This window comes from Rhinolophus ferrumequinum, chromosome 3, assembly GCF_004115265.2.
Source record: "Rhinolophus ferrumequinum isolate MPI-CBG mRhiFer1 chromosome 3, mRhiFer1_v1.p, whole genome shotgun sequence".
In the NCBI taxonomy this organism is placed as follows: domain Eukaryota; kingdom Metazoa; phylum Chordata; class Mammalia; order Chiroptera; family Rhinolophidae; genus Rhinolophus; species Rhinolophus ferrumequinum.
The window spans coordinates 95,214,497-95,232,000 of record NC_046286.1 but is presented as its reverse complement, the minus strand read 5'-3'; the positions used below and the strand labels follow the sequence as shown (position 1 = coordinate 95,232,000).

The window sequence follows — 17,504 nt, the reverse complement described above, 5'->3', positions numbered from 1 at the left end:
AAACTGAAAGTCAGTGGGTGCTTTATGCTATTCCTGTAAGAAGAAAATGGCTTTTAAGTTCTCAATAATATCCTGCCATGTCTAAGATGTATTTTAGAGTTTGCTCAAAATTTGCTTGTAACTGTATTTCCTCCCCATTCTCAAAGCACAAAATTCAGAACACGGATAATTTTTTATTTGAAATTTATTAAATTAACCTGAAGTTATTAACTTAAAGCCTTATATAGGCTTTGGAATCCTTTGGGGGAATTTTAGGAACTGACTTCTGTATTAGAGATATTTTGTTTTTCTACTTTTGTATTTCAGCTCTTCGACTGGCATATACAGCTTGATAAATCTCTTCCAGCACCTCTGGGCACTATAGGTGCCTGGTTATACAGAGCAGAGGTGGCCCTGAGAGAGGAAATAACCATTCAGCAGGTCCATGAGGAAACAGCCAACACAATACAGAGGAAACGTGAGCAACACAAGGTAAAAGTTCTGGTCAGAAAATCTTCCAGCATAACAGTAGTCCCAGTATGCTCTGGATATGTGGCCTATTTAGAACTTGCAGGGACGTGGCCTTCCAGGCATCCGTTCATACTGACTCAGAGATGTCACACCTTCTTAGAAGTTCTCAGATCTACTCCCCTCTCCTGTTCTTGTTAATGACAGCTCCAATAAATTTATTTCCTGAGGTATTTTCCAGCAGCTCTTTGATATTCTTTTCATCTGCAGTTATCTTTGTTAATTCTGTTGTTACACATTATTTTTCAAGCCATAAGCCCACAGACAGTATGTATTTGCATAGTAATGTGATCAGCCATTGGCTCCAGACCTCATTCCTGCTTCCATTCTCAAAGGAAGGCAAGGCAAGTCGCCAGCTTCTTGTGTTCTGGTGCTATGAGGTGGGGTGGGAAGGGGGCACTGGTGGTCTTATCAAGTGGAGGGATTAGGCCTTGATGACATCTTAGTCATTTGTGACTTTTTCAGCTTACTGCATAAAGTCTACTATACTTCCTCTGTGTGTTTTGTGATAGGTCAGGTCAGACCTACCTAAAAATGCTCTTTTTTCATAAACATCACATTAACACCATCCTGCATTTTGTGCAATTGAATTTGTGTATCTGTTTAACTGTCTCATGGGGATTTGCTCTATATGTGGAAAACAAATTGACAGGCAGAGATTTCTACTCCTGACCACACGTGGGCAATTTATAGCTCATATATATTTTCTGCCAAATTATTGATATTTTTAAAGCTATCCCAAGGAAGTAGACTGTTGTGTATTCCGGACTAGATTATAAAGCAAATTCATGACAGATTTCATTTCATGTCCCTTTGGGATCTTATTTTTGGAACTAGAGATCTAGAGATGCCATGCAAATTCAACTCCTGGCCTTTTCAGCGCAACTCCCTCAACCCAGACTAGCTCATCAAGCAAGACTGACAACAAGATCTTGTGATCCTAGACAATCCGTCGGGGTCCGTCCTGCATTTATTCTTGGCCCTTCTTCATTTATAACCACTTTCGGTTTTGCTGATTGTTTCTGAGCTTAGCCTCTTTCCTCTCCATCACCATCAACACATGCAAAGCACAACAGAACTCCCTAGTATCTGCCTCTCAGATGAGAACATGACTTGGGAGTCTGTTCCTGCGCCATATCCATGCTGAGATTCCCAGTGTATTAAAAATAGGGGAAAATGCTAAAACAGGGCGATGCAAATAATGCCACTTTAACATTTGCAATTCACCAGAATGTTTCATACAAACGAAATCACCTTAGCGTTTTAAATCAAATGAAGAATGTATAATGATGATGGGTTGGATGTGTCAACTCAGCAGGTATGCACAGTAGAGGGCCTACTATGTGTCAGGTTTGGCACTGGGGAAACTGGTGAGGGTGCCTCCAGCGTAGAGGTTTGAGAAACAGCATGTGTTTGTTGTTTATCTAACAGACGAAATCCTACTGAAATGCTCCGCCACAGAGAAAAAATGTCCTATGATATTAACTGCACTATTTACTAGGGAATGAGCGTTAGCAGAAATAGTGATTCATGGTACACTCGGGGCAGCAACAGCCCCTCATGGAGAGGGAATCTTAAATTGGACGGCACACATGCTGTCAGTGATGCTACGATTCCAGGCTCCTCCTGACTCTTCTGGCTCCCTGGAGAGAGGGACCCCGTGCCAGCCACAAAGTGTGCAGCCAGAACCATCTCTGCCAAAGTGCAGTAAACAACCATAAAAGCCAGAAATGAAGTGGCGCGGGGAGAGGAAGGGGGTAGGAGTCAGAGACGATGGTTATCTGAGACTGAAAACCAGAAAGGACTGTACTAAGAGCTAGGGAATGCAACGAGGAGACCACAGGGAGTGAGCAAAGGCAGGCAGAGGCTAAGATGAAGTTCAAGGCAAATCTCCAGAATGATCTTTTTACTAGGTAGGAACTTTTAGTAGGTCTGGGCACCAGGACTTCAAGTAGTAGAGTCATAAAACAGTGCCATTGTCAATGATAAGACCAATTCTCATTCATTCAGAATATATTTATTAGTTGCCTATAATAACCTAAGGTTTGGTGATATGAGAAATTTGAATGATGTTTAAGATAACTAAAGTTCTAGGTTTCTTCAATAGCAGAAAAATCAGTCCATCTATTTGGTATCAGTTACTCTGCTCTGGTATATTGGGCTCACTTGAAAATGCAAACAATGGATAAAAGCGTAAAATAGAACTCATCAATACATGAGCAAGAATGTTTGAGAATATTATCTCTCCATCCCAGGCTAAAAGTAATTTTGGCGTGTGCCATGAAAACTTAAATTTGCTACCAAGACAGAATTCTTGATTTTCTGCGTTCTTTACATCTTTTTTTCAAATATACCACATGACAATTTTTCATTACTTAGTACATAAGCAGTTTTCGAAAATTGAATTCAGATAAATTTTAAAATACAATTTTTCAAGGAGTTCACTTTATGAGTGGTTCTACCAGCATTTTTTACTATTTTTTAAAGAAATTAATTTACATGTATGTGGAAGCATACTTATTCTGGAAAAAAAAGTGCCCCTCTATTATCTCTTCTATTTTTCAGATACCCTAATGCTCAGTTATCTAGAAAGATAGCAATAATCATAGCTAACTATAATTAAGATTTTAGCCATGTTTCAGTCCTAAGTACTTAATTTTGCTAAGCACATGACATTCTGGGTGTGAAATAGGTATTATTACTCTCATTTTGCAAATAAGTAAACTTTAGGCAGAAAAAGGTTATCTGGCTTGCCAAAGGTCACATAGCTGATAATCCAGGCTGTTTTAAGCACCAAACTTCAAATGTGCCCACAGAACTGTTGCATATAATACATGTAGCGTGATTTGACCTCCTCGTGGTATTGCTTTGACAAAGTAAGTTTGTCAGTCTGAAGGAATAATGAGAATAGTCATCAGACTACCCATCCTTACGGCAGTCACCCACCTTACCTAGATCACTTTCCTTCCTTTCCTGGAGATTTTATTTCCCGGATGACAACACATGCCATTATTCTTAATTCCTTCACCAATCCATAGATGATCTTTCCAACATCCTGGCCTCTCAGTTTCTTGACCTCCTATCTCCCGGTGATCCTGTTCTTCACCCCACCCTAGCCACTCACTGCACAGGCAAAGACCAGAGCTTGTCATCGCCAGGAACTGAAACCACACCACTTCTGAGTCTCTTGAGTCTCTTCCTCAAGCACCTCTGGCCAGCCAAAACTTGCCCCATTGCCAAGTCTTCATGTCCTCTGTGCCCTGCAATCCATTGATCCTACGGCCATTTTACTGCTTTGCATCCTCTTCGTGCCATCAGTTCCCTTTGTATTCTGCTTCAATTCAATACTCAGTCATGAAAAGCACCCCTTGTCTATACCCTAACCACCTTGTCCAGGTCTCTCTTTGTTCTACTCTCCTGGCTAAAACACAACCCTAGTTCAAGCCAACTCTCTGCCTACTTCCTGCCCACACTCATAGCTGACTGTGGCTAGAGAAAAACACTCTCCCAGGCACAGTGACTAACCCAAGTGGGCCCTTAAGGCAGCCTGACACTCCGAAGGCATTTCCCAGCTCCATTCCCTCTCCATCTTGGGGACAACTATTTCCTACCTTGTCTCTTCAATTCTTCCACACCTCCTCCCCCAACCTTACCCTTAGCTGATGGCACTGCTTCCTATTTCTCTGAGAAAACAGAAGCAATCAAAAAAGAATTTCCACAAGCTCCCACGACCACATCAACCCACATACATGCATCTGTGCCTGCATACTCCATCTTCACTTCTGTTACTATGGGTGAACCATCTGTGTGCTCCGAGTGAAGGCCAACCCCTCCACATGTGCACTAGATGCCATCCTCCCATCTCTTTTCCAGGAGAAAAATTCCTGTAGTTCTTCCATTCTTTATTGTTTTCTGTTTTTGGTGTTTTTTCTCTCTCTCTTTGCTGGATTTTCCCCATCCATGTTCAGTATGCTATTATTTCTTGCATTTTAAAAAAGTCTCTTTCTTAACCATACTTCCCCTTCCAGCTACTGTCCATTTTTCCCCTTTTCTTTTACAACAGCAAAGCTCTTTGAAAAGTTGTCTATGCTTCATTTTGGTTTCAAAATTCTCCTCTCCCATTCATTCTAGGACCGTTCCAATCAAGTGTTCCTTAGCCACGCTCTCCATCTCAAGAAGGGTTCTCCTTGATCCTCTCTCAGTCCTCATCTTACATCCTCCATCAGAATCATTTTGCATAGTTATTCTTTCATCCTTGAAACACTTTCTTTATTTGGTTTCCTAGTTTTCTTTCCACTCCTCTAGCTATGCCTTTCTAGTCATTCTACAAATTTTTATTGTGTGATTTCTATGTGCAAAGCGATGTCCTAGGCATTTGTGATGCACCTTATAAGCAAAACAGACAAAAATCCCTACTCTTATGTAACGTATCTTCTAGTGGGAGGAGGACGATGAGAAATAAACATAATAAGTAAATGTTAGATTAGAAAGTAAAAGGACAGGAAGTATTAGGTGATGTTGCAATTTGAGTAGGGTAATCAATGAAACCTCCCTGAAAAGATGACATCAAACAAGCATATTCCCACCTCAAGACCATTGTCTGTGCATCATTCTGGAATGTTCTCTCCCCTTGACCTGAAACATTCTCCCACTGATATTCCCATTATATTATTCTTCATCTCCTTTGAACCTTTATTGAAATGTTACCTCTTAGCCAACACTTTCTTGGCCACGACTTTAAAAATTACAACTCCTTATCCCCTTCCCTGTTCAATTTTTCTCTTTCGCATTTATCTTCATCTTAACTGCTATTTTAATCATTTAGTGTATTTATTGCTTGATATCCTGCACTGTTATGTCACCTTTGTAAGAGCAAGGGTTAGGTTTGTTTTTTGACTCTTGTATCCATAGCTCCTAAAAATGGTTTTAGAAATATTCAGGTGTCCGAATTTTTAATTGGCCCAGTATGCTCCATTTATACTGTCTAAGAATTTGTCCACTTTACTAAGTTTTCAAAATCATTGGTATAAAATATAAAATTGTTCAAAATACTCTCTTCTATTTTTTGGTAATTTTTCTGTTCCTAAATAGTAAAGCCCCTATTTTTACCTAGTATTGTTTCATTGTACCTTCTCACTTCCCTTAATTGCACTTTTGGCATTGTTGATTTTCTCTGTCGTGTCCTAACCATCTTTGGCCATCCACTTTCTTACCAGAGGAATGGTATTATCACTTTTTCAACAGTGTCACTCTGGCTGCTGTGTGAGAATAGATGGCGTTAGGGAAAGAAGGGTAGGAGGCAGTGAACCAGCCTCAATAGTCTCAGTCATCCAGGTAGACTGTCAAGAATCAGGGTGGGAGTCATATAGATGAGGAGAAATGGTCAGATTCTGAATACATTTTGAGGACAGAGCAAAGAGAATTTTCAGCATTAGGTATTGATTGCGAAGAAAGGGGAGTCATACATGACACTGATTTTTGGACTACGCAACTAGAAAATGGAGTTTTCACAAGGAGAAACAATGAAGCAAGTTTGGGGAGGAAGATCAGAGGTTCAGCTGGGGAATGAGACTTTTTCGCATTCAAGTGGAATCCGACATGGGGCTAGAAGAAAAGAAACAGGAGCTCAGGACAAGAGGATAAGCTGGAGATAAATATTCAGAATCATTGGCATATACAGGGATGTTTAAAGCTCTAAGACTAGAGAGATTCAACAAGGAAGGATAGACAGAGAAGAGAAAAGGATCAAACTGAGCCCCGAGGGAACCCAATATTAAGAGATCAAAGAATAAAGATGAACCAGCCAAAGACCGTGAGAAAAAACAGTCAGTGAAGCAGGCAGGAATCCAGCCGCTGTGCTGTCTTAGAAACAACAGGCAGCAGTACATCAGGATAGGGTATTTTCAGTAGAGTGGCTAATGATCTTTGTAAAATGCGGTTCAGTTCATTTCACCTCTCTACTCAAAACTCCCCACTGGCTTCCCTCTACTCAAAATAAACACCAAAAATCCTTACAAAGACCCATGAGGCCCACAGATGAGAAGCCCTTTCCCTCCTGTTTCCTCCTCACCCCTAACCTGCTATCCCAATTGTCCGCTTTGGTCCATCTCAGTCCCTGGGAGAGAGAGGTACGCTGTTAACGCCAACCGCCACGCAGATTTGTCAGTTTCTCCTTGTAGCTTCCTAAGTTTTGCTTTACATATTTATACGCTTACCAGGTATGTTCAAGTTCAAAATGAATGTATCTTCCGATAAACTGAAAGTTTCATCAGGAAGCAGTTAACTTCCAATGATTTCTGTTATGAAATCTAATACCAATATACTTAGCCTAGCTTCCTTTGATTAGTATTTGCCGGGCATGTTGTTTTCTATTCTATTCGTTTCAACCTATTCATGTTATTAATGTGTAGAGGTATCTCTTGTAAGAAACGGATAGCCATGTTCTATTTGGTTCTGTTTTGTCTGTTTGATCTGACAATCTCTGCCTTTTAACTAGTGGATGTATAGTGTATTCACATTTATTTATAATTATTGATAAGCTTGAATTTGTTGCCACTGTCTGACTCTGCACTCTATTTCCTCTACTTCCTTCACCACTCCCTCCCCCAACTTCTTGCTATTTATAAGTTGATTGAGGGGTTTTTGTTTGTTTGTTCATTTACTCGCCTATTTTTCTTATTCTATGTTTTACCCTCTACTTGTCTGAACATTATCAATTCTAGTTTAACAGTATGTTTGCCCTTGGAATTATGCTATAGATTCTTAACAAAACTGAAAGTTAAGCCGTATCTTCACCTCCTCTTAATCAATATAAAGAATTAACACTTTAACCAGATCATTCTCTTCCTAACTTGCAAGCTGTTGTTGTCAAGTATTAAATTACTCATGTTTTTCTAACACTATACATTTGTCGTTTCTGCTGATTCTCACAAATAGTGACTTCTTTCATGTGCTTGGCGATTTTTGCTTTCCTCCCCCTGTATTTACATTTGCTACCAAGCAGGCCCACACCAGCCCTCTTTGAGGGTTCTGACCAAATGTAGGAGTCTCCGTTTCAGTGTTCTCACCTTATCCAAGTTCCAAGACAAAATCTCCTGCAGCAAAGCTATAGGTATTTGCTTGGAACGATCAGCTTGCTCAATTTGTTTTTGCTCACAGGTCTGTGATCCGGTTCAGGGTCCTGAACGGGAGACTTAAAAGATTTCACTTACTTCCCGTGAGCTCACCAATGAATTAAAGTCATATGCTGTGCTCAGCATCTGGCTATTGTGCATTGAGACGGTCTTTCCCGAGAACCTAGCGACGTCATGCCAGCTGTAGTTGCTTTTATCATACGTTTGAAACTGTTTTTGTTTGTTGTGATATCTTGTCAAGATTTTTTCAATGAAGTAGATACTTAAAAGTACAATAGGGAAAGCTTCTTAGAAGGCAGCTGAACATTTGGGTATTCCAGTACAGGCACACATCACCTCCCATGCAGTAACATATAGTCACACACAGCACATCAGAGCTGGGTTGGTGGTGGCCCTTGTTGGCTCTGCAGTCCCTTGGAGGAGTCCCAGCCAAGATCATTTGCTGTAGAAATGTGTCTGGATGTTATAAAGGAGTCCGAGAACAACTAAAACTCTCACAGTCAGTAGCTGCTCTAGGAGAGTCCTCTGTCCTCTTAACCAGCTTGGCTGCCTGTAGTGCCCTCTTTCTGGGCAAGAGTGGCTAGTGAATATCTGTGCAGTTATTTCGAGATTAAAAGCAGCTCAAAGCATAGTTCATAGTAAAATGTATCAGGATGGAAATAGTTTGGCCTTGGCTTTTTCTACAATGGAAAAATTAATCCCACCCAAATAAGTTTCATTTACATGAGCAAATACATACGCCTTGAACATTTTAATTTATGAGAGTCTCCATTTCCCACCCGCCCCCTCCATCAAGTGTTTCTTTTGCAGCTGTGGACTGTTTTTTGCTTCTATTTTCTCCAATTAATCCACTAAATCTTGGTGTGAGAGAAATAATATCAATTTAAATGTATCATTCTGGTGGGCTAATGTGTCTTACTTGTCAGCAAGTGTCAAGTATGTATCCTGCTATTCAGAAACAAATTAAATTGTAGAAAATATCGCATGAATCTCCTCTCACTTCTCTCTTTCTTTGCTTCTATGTGAGAAATTGGCTAGGACTGGTGATATTCATGTAAGTCTTTATATAAATAAGTCTGTTGACAGTGAAAAGCTCAGAAAACAAATCAAGGGAGATTCAAATTAATCTAACTAAATGATTCAAATTATGGAGCTCTATATAGCCTACAAAGAATGTTTATAAACATCACACATGATATCTTTGGGACATTCCCTGTGCCTGATTGAAATGTTCTAACCATAAGGGTATTCTCTTAATATATTGTAATATAATTGACTTTGGATGACAAGCAAATATCACTATGCCAGCTTGCGTGCATTCAAAAAAAAAGAGTCTAATATTTTTACCATTAAAGGGTTAAAGTAGTTATGCTTAGTTTTAAGCTTTTAAAAATCAGCATATCTAAAATTCAAAAAAGGAGAGAAATACCAAATCATTTTATAGCAGTAATTGCATTTTCCTTTGGACCATGTACCTTTAAAATGTGTGAATGCATTGCTGTGCAAGTGTCATGTGTGTTTAAAGATGCCATAATTATTAGATGTGGCTCTAGCACAGGGCTCCTGTACAAGGTACAAGCTTTTGATAGTCACCAAACTGCATATGGATGTGGCAGCAGGAAGAAATTGTTGAATACATTGACTCATCGGTACAGGCTGAAAATTATGCTTCTTAGCCTCCTGTGAACATGTTTCCTCATTTTTTTTTTAAAATTGTATCTTAGGATCTGCTTCAAAACACAGATGCCCACAAAAGAGCGTTCCATGAAATCTATCGGACCAGGTCTGTCAACGGGATCCCAGTGCCACCTGATCAATTAGAGGACATGGCCGAGAGGTAAGAGAATGCCTGGTTTTAAATGAAGTCTCTTTTTAAAACGCTCCATGGATGCTTTTTCCATTTGTTTTCTTTTTAATGAATTGATTCTATTTTAGTTTTTTTTTTTTTTTTTACAGAAAGGCTTACATTTGGTACAATAAAACTGGGCTCCCGTAGCATAGGCTTAAGGATGCCAACATTCTAATATAGTATTAATTAAAAACAGTAAACCTGAATGTACCCAGAGCCGGGAAATCACAGAAATGGTTTCTTCAGAGGCTGTGTTTTTATTCAGCACTGTGAGGAACATTATGTAATATTTCAAAAACAGCTTATAAAAGAAACAGATGAGAGATGTGTTGGCAGGAGAAAGAACTCAATCAAAGACTTCAATCAATCATGATTTGCCTTTAAACCCAGAGCTAGAAAAGGAATCGGATCTCCAGATAGTGACTGATCAGCCCGAGTTTAGAAGACCTGGTACCTGCATCCTATTTAACACTGACGTGTAACAGGTTAAGTAAGCACCGTTCTGTTACTATTAGTTACATTCTGGAAACTCTGTGTTTTATTTCTAGGTTTCATTTTGTGTCCTCCACGTCAGAGCTACACTTAATGAAAATGGAATTTCTGGAATTAAAGTACCGTCTGCTCTCACTGCTGGTTCTTGCAGAATCAAAGCTGAAGTCTTGGATCATCAAGTATGGGAGGAGAGAGTCTGTGGAGCTGCTTCTGCAAAGCTACATTGTAAGTCTCCCAGGTGCCTTCATAGAGATGAGGGGACCCCTAGGTTTAGCCTTTAACACCTACCAGTTGATTTGACACTGGTATTTTAATCTTGAATTTAAACATGAAGGTGCCAGTGTGTTAAATGGGTTTGATATGTTTGTGAGCTTTCCACAACAATCTGAAATATGCACTTGCATTCTTTGGAAGTATAGGAGGTTTCACTGCATGAATCATACTGAACCACTGAGACTGACTTTATTGCTTAAAAAAAAGTTTTTGCATTGTATATACCCATGACTGTGATTGTGAGCTCACCATGGAAACAGAGTTAATATGCTTAAACATTATCTTCATGTCTTCTAAAATCCAATCATGAGTAGTTTAGGACAATGGAGAATTGAATTGTCCTAAACAGTTTTTTTAGCTTAGGTCCAGCATGTCTTTTTTATGGCTCTCCCCTGAGCTTCATTGATTTTTATGTGTATCCAGGAAGAGTAAAATTTTGACTATAAACTTCTGTACCAATTTAATTTTAAAGATTATCTTTTATTGTGGGCTACCTATATATATGTACATATGTACATAGAATAGTAGCCCTGTATTAATGAATGGATTAATATTAATGAAGGTTGTTCTGTAAGTAACAGTTTTAATTTATGTGTAATTAGGAAATTATAATTATTAAAGACAGTTTATTTATCTTACTTAAACATGCATCTCCCCAAAATTTATTAGCAATACAAATTTACTTGCAAAATCACTGTTAATAGGGCATCTCAGTTCTGTATTGTTCCATTTACATTTAATCACAAATTCTAAATGATAAATTAATGAATTTAAAATATAAGCCCACTGTGACCTGACTAGTCACAGTGACTTTGTAACGAATGAATTTGTGTGAATGAATATTTATTGAGACCATGTCTCAACTGAAGCATCCTAGAACCACAATATATTTTGATACATTTTAATTTTATTTTCTAAATGATAAATGAATAACATGCATTTGGAAAAAAATTAACAGGTTTACCATAGAATCTTTCTCTAGATTTACTACAATTGTCTCAGAAACAATTGTCCAAAAATGTGAAGTCTGTTATATGGCCCTTTATTCGTTTTTAATTATTTTGGAAAGTAATGAAAAATCCATTTTTTTAAGTTCAAGTAATTACATTAGTCTTTTAAATATTAAATACAAATATGAATTTATATTTGGGGGCTTAGTCATATCAATTGATGCACTCTGAGCTCAGTCGGTAATTATGCAGGATCCGTCTTTGTTCTTGCTATTTAAGGACGGCCAATCAGATGGAAATGCCTAATGGGACTGTTGCGCCAGGTTAATGTTCCAACACAATGATATTAGTAATTCACTTTGAACTTCTCAAATATAGGATATGTACATAGAGAGTCGTTACTACTGATAAAAAAGCAGTGCTTTCTGCCTACTCCATAAAGTAAAGAGAAGTTCACCAAACCATTAATTTTAAACTGCTTCTTAGATCAAAATTATTTGTAAAATTGCTACTTACCCAACAAAGATAGCAGGTGTTAATGAACGTTTCCTAATAGTCTTATCCCCTGGTGAAAAAATACCTATTTATCATTCATGCTTCTTTTCCAACAAGGGTTTTAAGGTATCTCTTGTTTAATAGTTTGAATAACTGTGGCATATTGAATGTTTCCCACATGCCAAGTGTTTTGCATGTGTGACCTCATCCCAGTGGTGACCCTGGGGGCTGTGTATTGTCAGTGTTTCACTGAGGCTGAGGAGTCCTTGAGCGCTCCAGTCACAGGCTCCTTGTGGCACAGTTGGTAAGAAGTGGAGTCACAGTTTGAATCCACATCTTTCTGACTCAAAAGCCCTTGTTCTTAAGTACTGAAGTTCACCATCTGACAAAATTAACTGTGAAAAAAGATTTGTTTTTTTAAGCTGAAAAGACCAAATCACTAAAGCGATCTGTTGTAGCTTAGTGAAGTAAAGAATGTAGCTCACTTAAATTTATTAGTTCCATTTAATGTTGGTCCATGTTTGATAATATTTCACATGTCCAAACTGTACCCCATAAGTTGCTATTATTTCTGTTGTAGGCAGCATGGCATCAGGGTGGGGAGGGTGAGGTGAAGGAGATTAAGGAAACCTAGCCACCAGTCACAGAGAAATGTTTTGAATCATGGCTATTTAGAACCCATGTGACTTTATAAGTAACTTAATTTCTAGAAGACTTAATCTTTCCTTAGTTAATAATAATAATAATAATAATATAGAATAATAGGGACTTTTCTAAGGAACAAAGACTGACACATACTATTTTTCTTCTATCTCGCACCCCCTAGAGCCTCTCTCATCCTTTTGGATTTTTTGGGTAAATCACTCTCTTTAGCACAGACTATTTCAAAGAGTGTGAACACTTTCAAATGAAATCATAACTCAGTTTCTTAAACGCAATTTTTTCCTTGGTTTCTAAAAAAAAGACATTGTAATGAGGCATATGCTGCTACATCATCTAATAACCAAAGTAATATTCAGGATGTATCACGATCATCTTTTCCTTAGACTGAATTCTCAATTTGATGTATTCATCTGAAAAAAACAGATACTTTTTTTAAGTGTTAGAGAATATGCTTGCTGCTTCTTGTATAAGGTGTTCAGGGACATAGCTGATAAGTACTTAAGGAATTCTGGGACAATGCTTCACAATGCTTGTTGACTAACTTAGGCCACATGTTACTGTTGCGAGGTCACATGCTATAATGCAAATCAGAACCTGATTGGTTCTCACTGTCAGAATTGTTCTTGATGTGACCACGTTAGTGAACACAGCCTTCAGTTTTACTATGGAAGAAATAGGGTCACCTTTCTTTTTCTTTTTTTTTTCACATACAAGAAAAGAAGAAATGAACTAATCCTGTTACTATTATTTTAAACATGCATTTGTGTTTACTTTTCATTCTGAGAGATTGTGTCTAGATAGCTCATAGTCAAAAGGAGATTTAGTAGGCTTCCTGCTAAAGTGATTCTAATAGACAAAATAATTCATGTCACTAAATGGATTTACTCAATATTCAAAAAAAAAGAACCAAAATAAATGAAACAATGAAAAATTAAAGTCAAAGATAAGGTGTCTTCCTTTAAAAATTAATTGCCTCGTTTACCTCATAGAAAAGCTCAGAAATGCTTTAATGAATTCCTACAGTATCGATAATATTCTTAAACCATCCATTTTCCCTTGGACCAAAAGTTAAACTTGGAAATAAACTTTTCTCTCTTCTTCATTTATCATTAATTTGCAAAGTAGTCTAGCAAAAAACATAAATTTAAGCCTTTCTGTTGCATACAGGCACTATTTCCTATTTCTTTGACACTTAGAACAATTGTTTTTTTTGCCATTAGTGTCTTAAAATTTGTGCCCAAACTAAATGGAGATTATTTTTTAAAACTTTCCCAGGTATATTTATCTCTTCAGTTTCTTACAGTGTCTTGAACATTAGGTATAATTTTCCATTTTTGATTGAATCAGGACTTGCTTGTTTGGTTGCATTACTTAAAATTTGAATTGCCATAAATGACTCTGCCCCCAGTTAGGGAGCAGGGCGAGGTTAACGGAGTAGGCCCTGAGACTAAATAATGAATTGACCAGACTATTAGGGGCTCATTTTATCCTCACACAAAAATAATGAAGCATATTAAAGTTACTGAATAAAGTATTCATTATGGAACCCCTCACTCCAGGTAGCTAACAGCTTTCTCTCTTCACTATTTCCCTGTAGAATAAATAGCTAACATATAAGTAAATGCTTTATACACATAAAATGATATGAAACATATTATTATGTAAATTTTAAATGTTATCTTGAAATATGATGAACATTTATTAATAAAATTGAGGGATTCCTACGACATTGCTATATGAATAATTTTGCATCTGCACACAAGCATTTTGCATCTCCATATCAAGCATTCATCAGCATACTTATTCAGGACTTTAGCTGGTTTTTGAAGGCTAATTTTGCATTTTATAATAATAACACTTATCAAGTGTTTTAGTGGGTTCAAATCATAAGAACTATGCTATTAAAAGAAATTAAAGCTCTTTTGGTGATATGTCGTTACCAATAATTACATTAATTTTCTACTTTAGAGAAGTAGGGATAATTTTTGAAACAGGAGTTATTTCACATTTCTTGGAATTAACAGTAATAAAATGTTTTGTGTGTTCTCAATTTTTCAGTGTCTATTTGCTGATAGCGACTCTATTACATATGTAAATTACATTCCAATATAGATATAGACATGTCTTATCTGTAGTTTTTATACTAGGAAATAGAAACTGGAGATCATGGATGACATGCATGCAAAGCGTGATTATTTAACATTTTTCTACTTGTAAACATTTTTGTACTTACTCTGTATTTTAAGGAAAGTGTTTGTGCCGTGTGCCATTTATTTATAATCTGACGTTCCCAGAGCCTTCATTCACAAGGATTACTGTTCAAAGAGCAACAGAATCACACTGACAAAGCACAGTGGGATACTTGATTGTGTTTTTCCAAATTTAGTGCTTTCTAAATGTTAGCCCAGGTTCTTTGGAGAAACTTCTAAACACAAACCCTTGGGTGGAGAAGAAATAGAATATTTTCTCAATTGAAGGGTGAGTCAGAATTAAAAGTGAAAACAATTCAGTTTGCAGAATAATCAAGTTATTTATGGCAATTGAATTTGATATTTTTTAAGAAGAGCAAAGTTGAGCTTCGTAAATTTGGGTAACATAACCGCATACTGAAGAAAACTGACTGGCATTTCTACATAAGCAGTATTTGTTGTCTTCTAACCATTCCCCCTTTTCTAGTCTTTTATAGAAAACAGCAAGTTCTTTGAGCAGTATGAAGTGACATACCAGATCTTGAAACAGACAGCTGAGATGTACGTCAAAGCCGACGGTTCAGGTAAAACTCATGACAGAATTTGTTGCAGTGTTGAATACAGTAAAATTTAGAACCTACAGGTTTCTGTAGGATCGAATCACTTTTTCTCTGTGGAATCTTTGTGTGATCATGCCATTGGCCTGGAGAGTACATACTGGATTCACTCCCACTGACATTGTGCAATATTTAACCTGCACAATCATACTCGTGTGTGTGTGTGTGTGTGTGTGTGTGTGTGTGTGTGTCTATGTCTGTGTATGATTTTCTAAGAGAGCAAAATAGCATTCATTTCCTACATTGCAATGAACTATAGCATTCGTGATTGGTACTGTGTATGTGTTCATCTATTTGAGTGTATATAAAATGTGAACAAATCCATATTTTGCCATGTATAAAACACTCCTGTGTATAACGTGCACCCACAAATTTGGCACAAACTTTCAGAGAAATGGAATTAGTACTTCCCATTTACTTTAATGCACATCCTTATTTTTCCCTCACAAATCTGGGCAAAAAAGGGTGCATTATACACCGCAAAATACAGTATATGCCATTTATTGCATCCCATTTATCAGGAATTTTAAATACATTATCATCTTTAATCTTTATAAATACCTGTGAATAAAACGTATTCCCAGCACTAACTGAATGAAATTCTAGCATTGCATCTGTTACATTTATAATCTAAAGAAAAAATGATAGGCCTTAGAAAAAAGGTATGGTGGATTTAAAATATAAAATAAGAATTGCAATTTGTTTTATCTGTTTCAGTGGAAGAAGCTGAGAATGTGATGAAATTCATGAATGAAACCACTGCCCAGTGGAGGAACCTCTCAGTAGAAGTTAGAAGTGTGAGGAGCATGCTGGAAGAAGTAATTGCTAACTGGGATCGATACGGAAATACTGTGGCTAGTCTTCAGGCCTGGCTAGAGGATGCTGAAAAAATGCTGAATCAATCAGAACATGCCAAAAAGGTAAGATTCCTTCTTCAAAAGGAAATGAGCACATGTACATTTAATTTTACCAAGCAATGTCACCCCCATAAACTTAATTTAAAAAAATCAAAAAATAAAAATATAGGAGTGGTAAAAAAAATAAGAGAATTTCACAGCATAGTTCTGTAGGGAATGTTACATATTTGCAGATTTGACTCAAGAATTCTGACTTTACCTGAAAAGTTGCACTTTCAGGTTATTAAATTATTTTAAACTAAGAAATATACTGCTTTATAAAAGTTATGTTACAACAGTTCCTTGTCCGGTTCCATGTTTGATTTTGCATTCAGAATAGTAACTGATGGAGGGACGGCCAAACCCAGTGGGCAGCAGAGGGCGCTATACTCACAATAAGGTCTGTACGTCCTTGAAAGGGCACGTCCAAGGCACCAGCCTCTGGATTTCCTAATTTAAGCAGAAAATAGCTTTGGCTAACGTAGTACTTAATCTGTTTAATGGCATTCACTGGTTGAACAGATGGATCACCACACTTTTGTCTCTTTGGGTGTTCATTTTTGGATTTTAGCAACTCTCAGTCAAGAGTGTCGTTCTGAGTAGGAGTGATTTTACCCCCTCCCCCCATCACAGTTATGTATGTTTGTGTGCAAAAGTTACTGTTTAATGTCACTTACATTGAAAATAACATGAAATGGACTGATTTCTGTATATATGTATCTTAATAGGAGGCTGACATTTTCCCTTTTATATGTAAAAGATGTTAAAATGCCAGGTTGCCATTAAGGAGTATAGTACATACGTAAGAATTGCTGCTTGCCATCCAAGGTTGTTTCATCTGTTATTGTGTAATACAATTAGATGTATACTTTAAAAAATGTCTTACTATTTTATGTTTCATTTAGTTTAAATATTCTTGTGTAGCTGACAGTGACAAGAATTGTATACCCATACAGATTTTGGCTTTTCCGATTAGACCAGCAGTGCCCTAGTAGATATCTTAATGTGTTAATTTCATCCAAGGAAACAACCGCCAGAAACAGAAGTGTTCTCATCTATTTATGGAGGAAGTCCTCCCACACATAGCTTATGAAGTGGATTTTGCATTATCCTTTGGTATCCCTGGTTTTTACTGTGGTGTATGTACACATACACACATGCACTTAACTTGAAATCAGGTGGAAAGTGCTTCATTGCCCACTGTGTGACCTTAAAAAAAACACAAGGAAGGATGTTATTGTTTTCAGTGTTCTTGGCCCAGATATTTAATTTTTAAAAATTTTCCTGTGATGATTTTTCTCTATGACTGTTAATTATATTGGATGTACTATATTCAGGTTTTAAAATCAAAAGTAACAGGTCAAAAGTTTGTTTACAATTTCTTTAAGGAAGCTATATATTTTCCTGAAATAGTATGTCTTTCATCTGACTCTGGCACTG

General features: G+C 37.2%; 1 protein-coding gene across 1 annotated transcript in view; it reads left to right on the top strand.

Annotated features, from left to right (window-relative positions):
- The window catches only part of SYNE1 (spectrin repeat containing nuclear envelope protein 1), a 417,051-nt gene that overhangs the window by 122,188 nt on the left and 277,359 nt on the right, over positions 1-17,504 (top strand). The window contains exons 13-17 of the mRNA XM_033094253.1: positions 307-471; positions 9,365-9,477; positions 10,038-10,206; positions 15,039-15,135; positions 15,886-16,088. Coding sequence (XP_032950144.1) covers positions 307-471; positions 9,365-9,477; positions 10,038-10,206; positions 15,039-15,135; positions 15,886-16,088 — 747 coding nt within the window. The remainder of the gene's footprint in view (positions 1-306; positions 472-9,364; positions 9,478-10,037; positions 10,207-15,038; positions 15,136-15,885; positions 16,089-17,504) is intronic.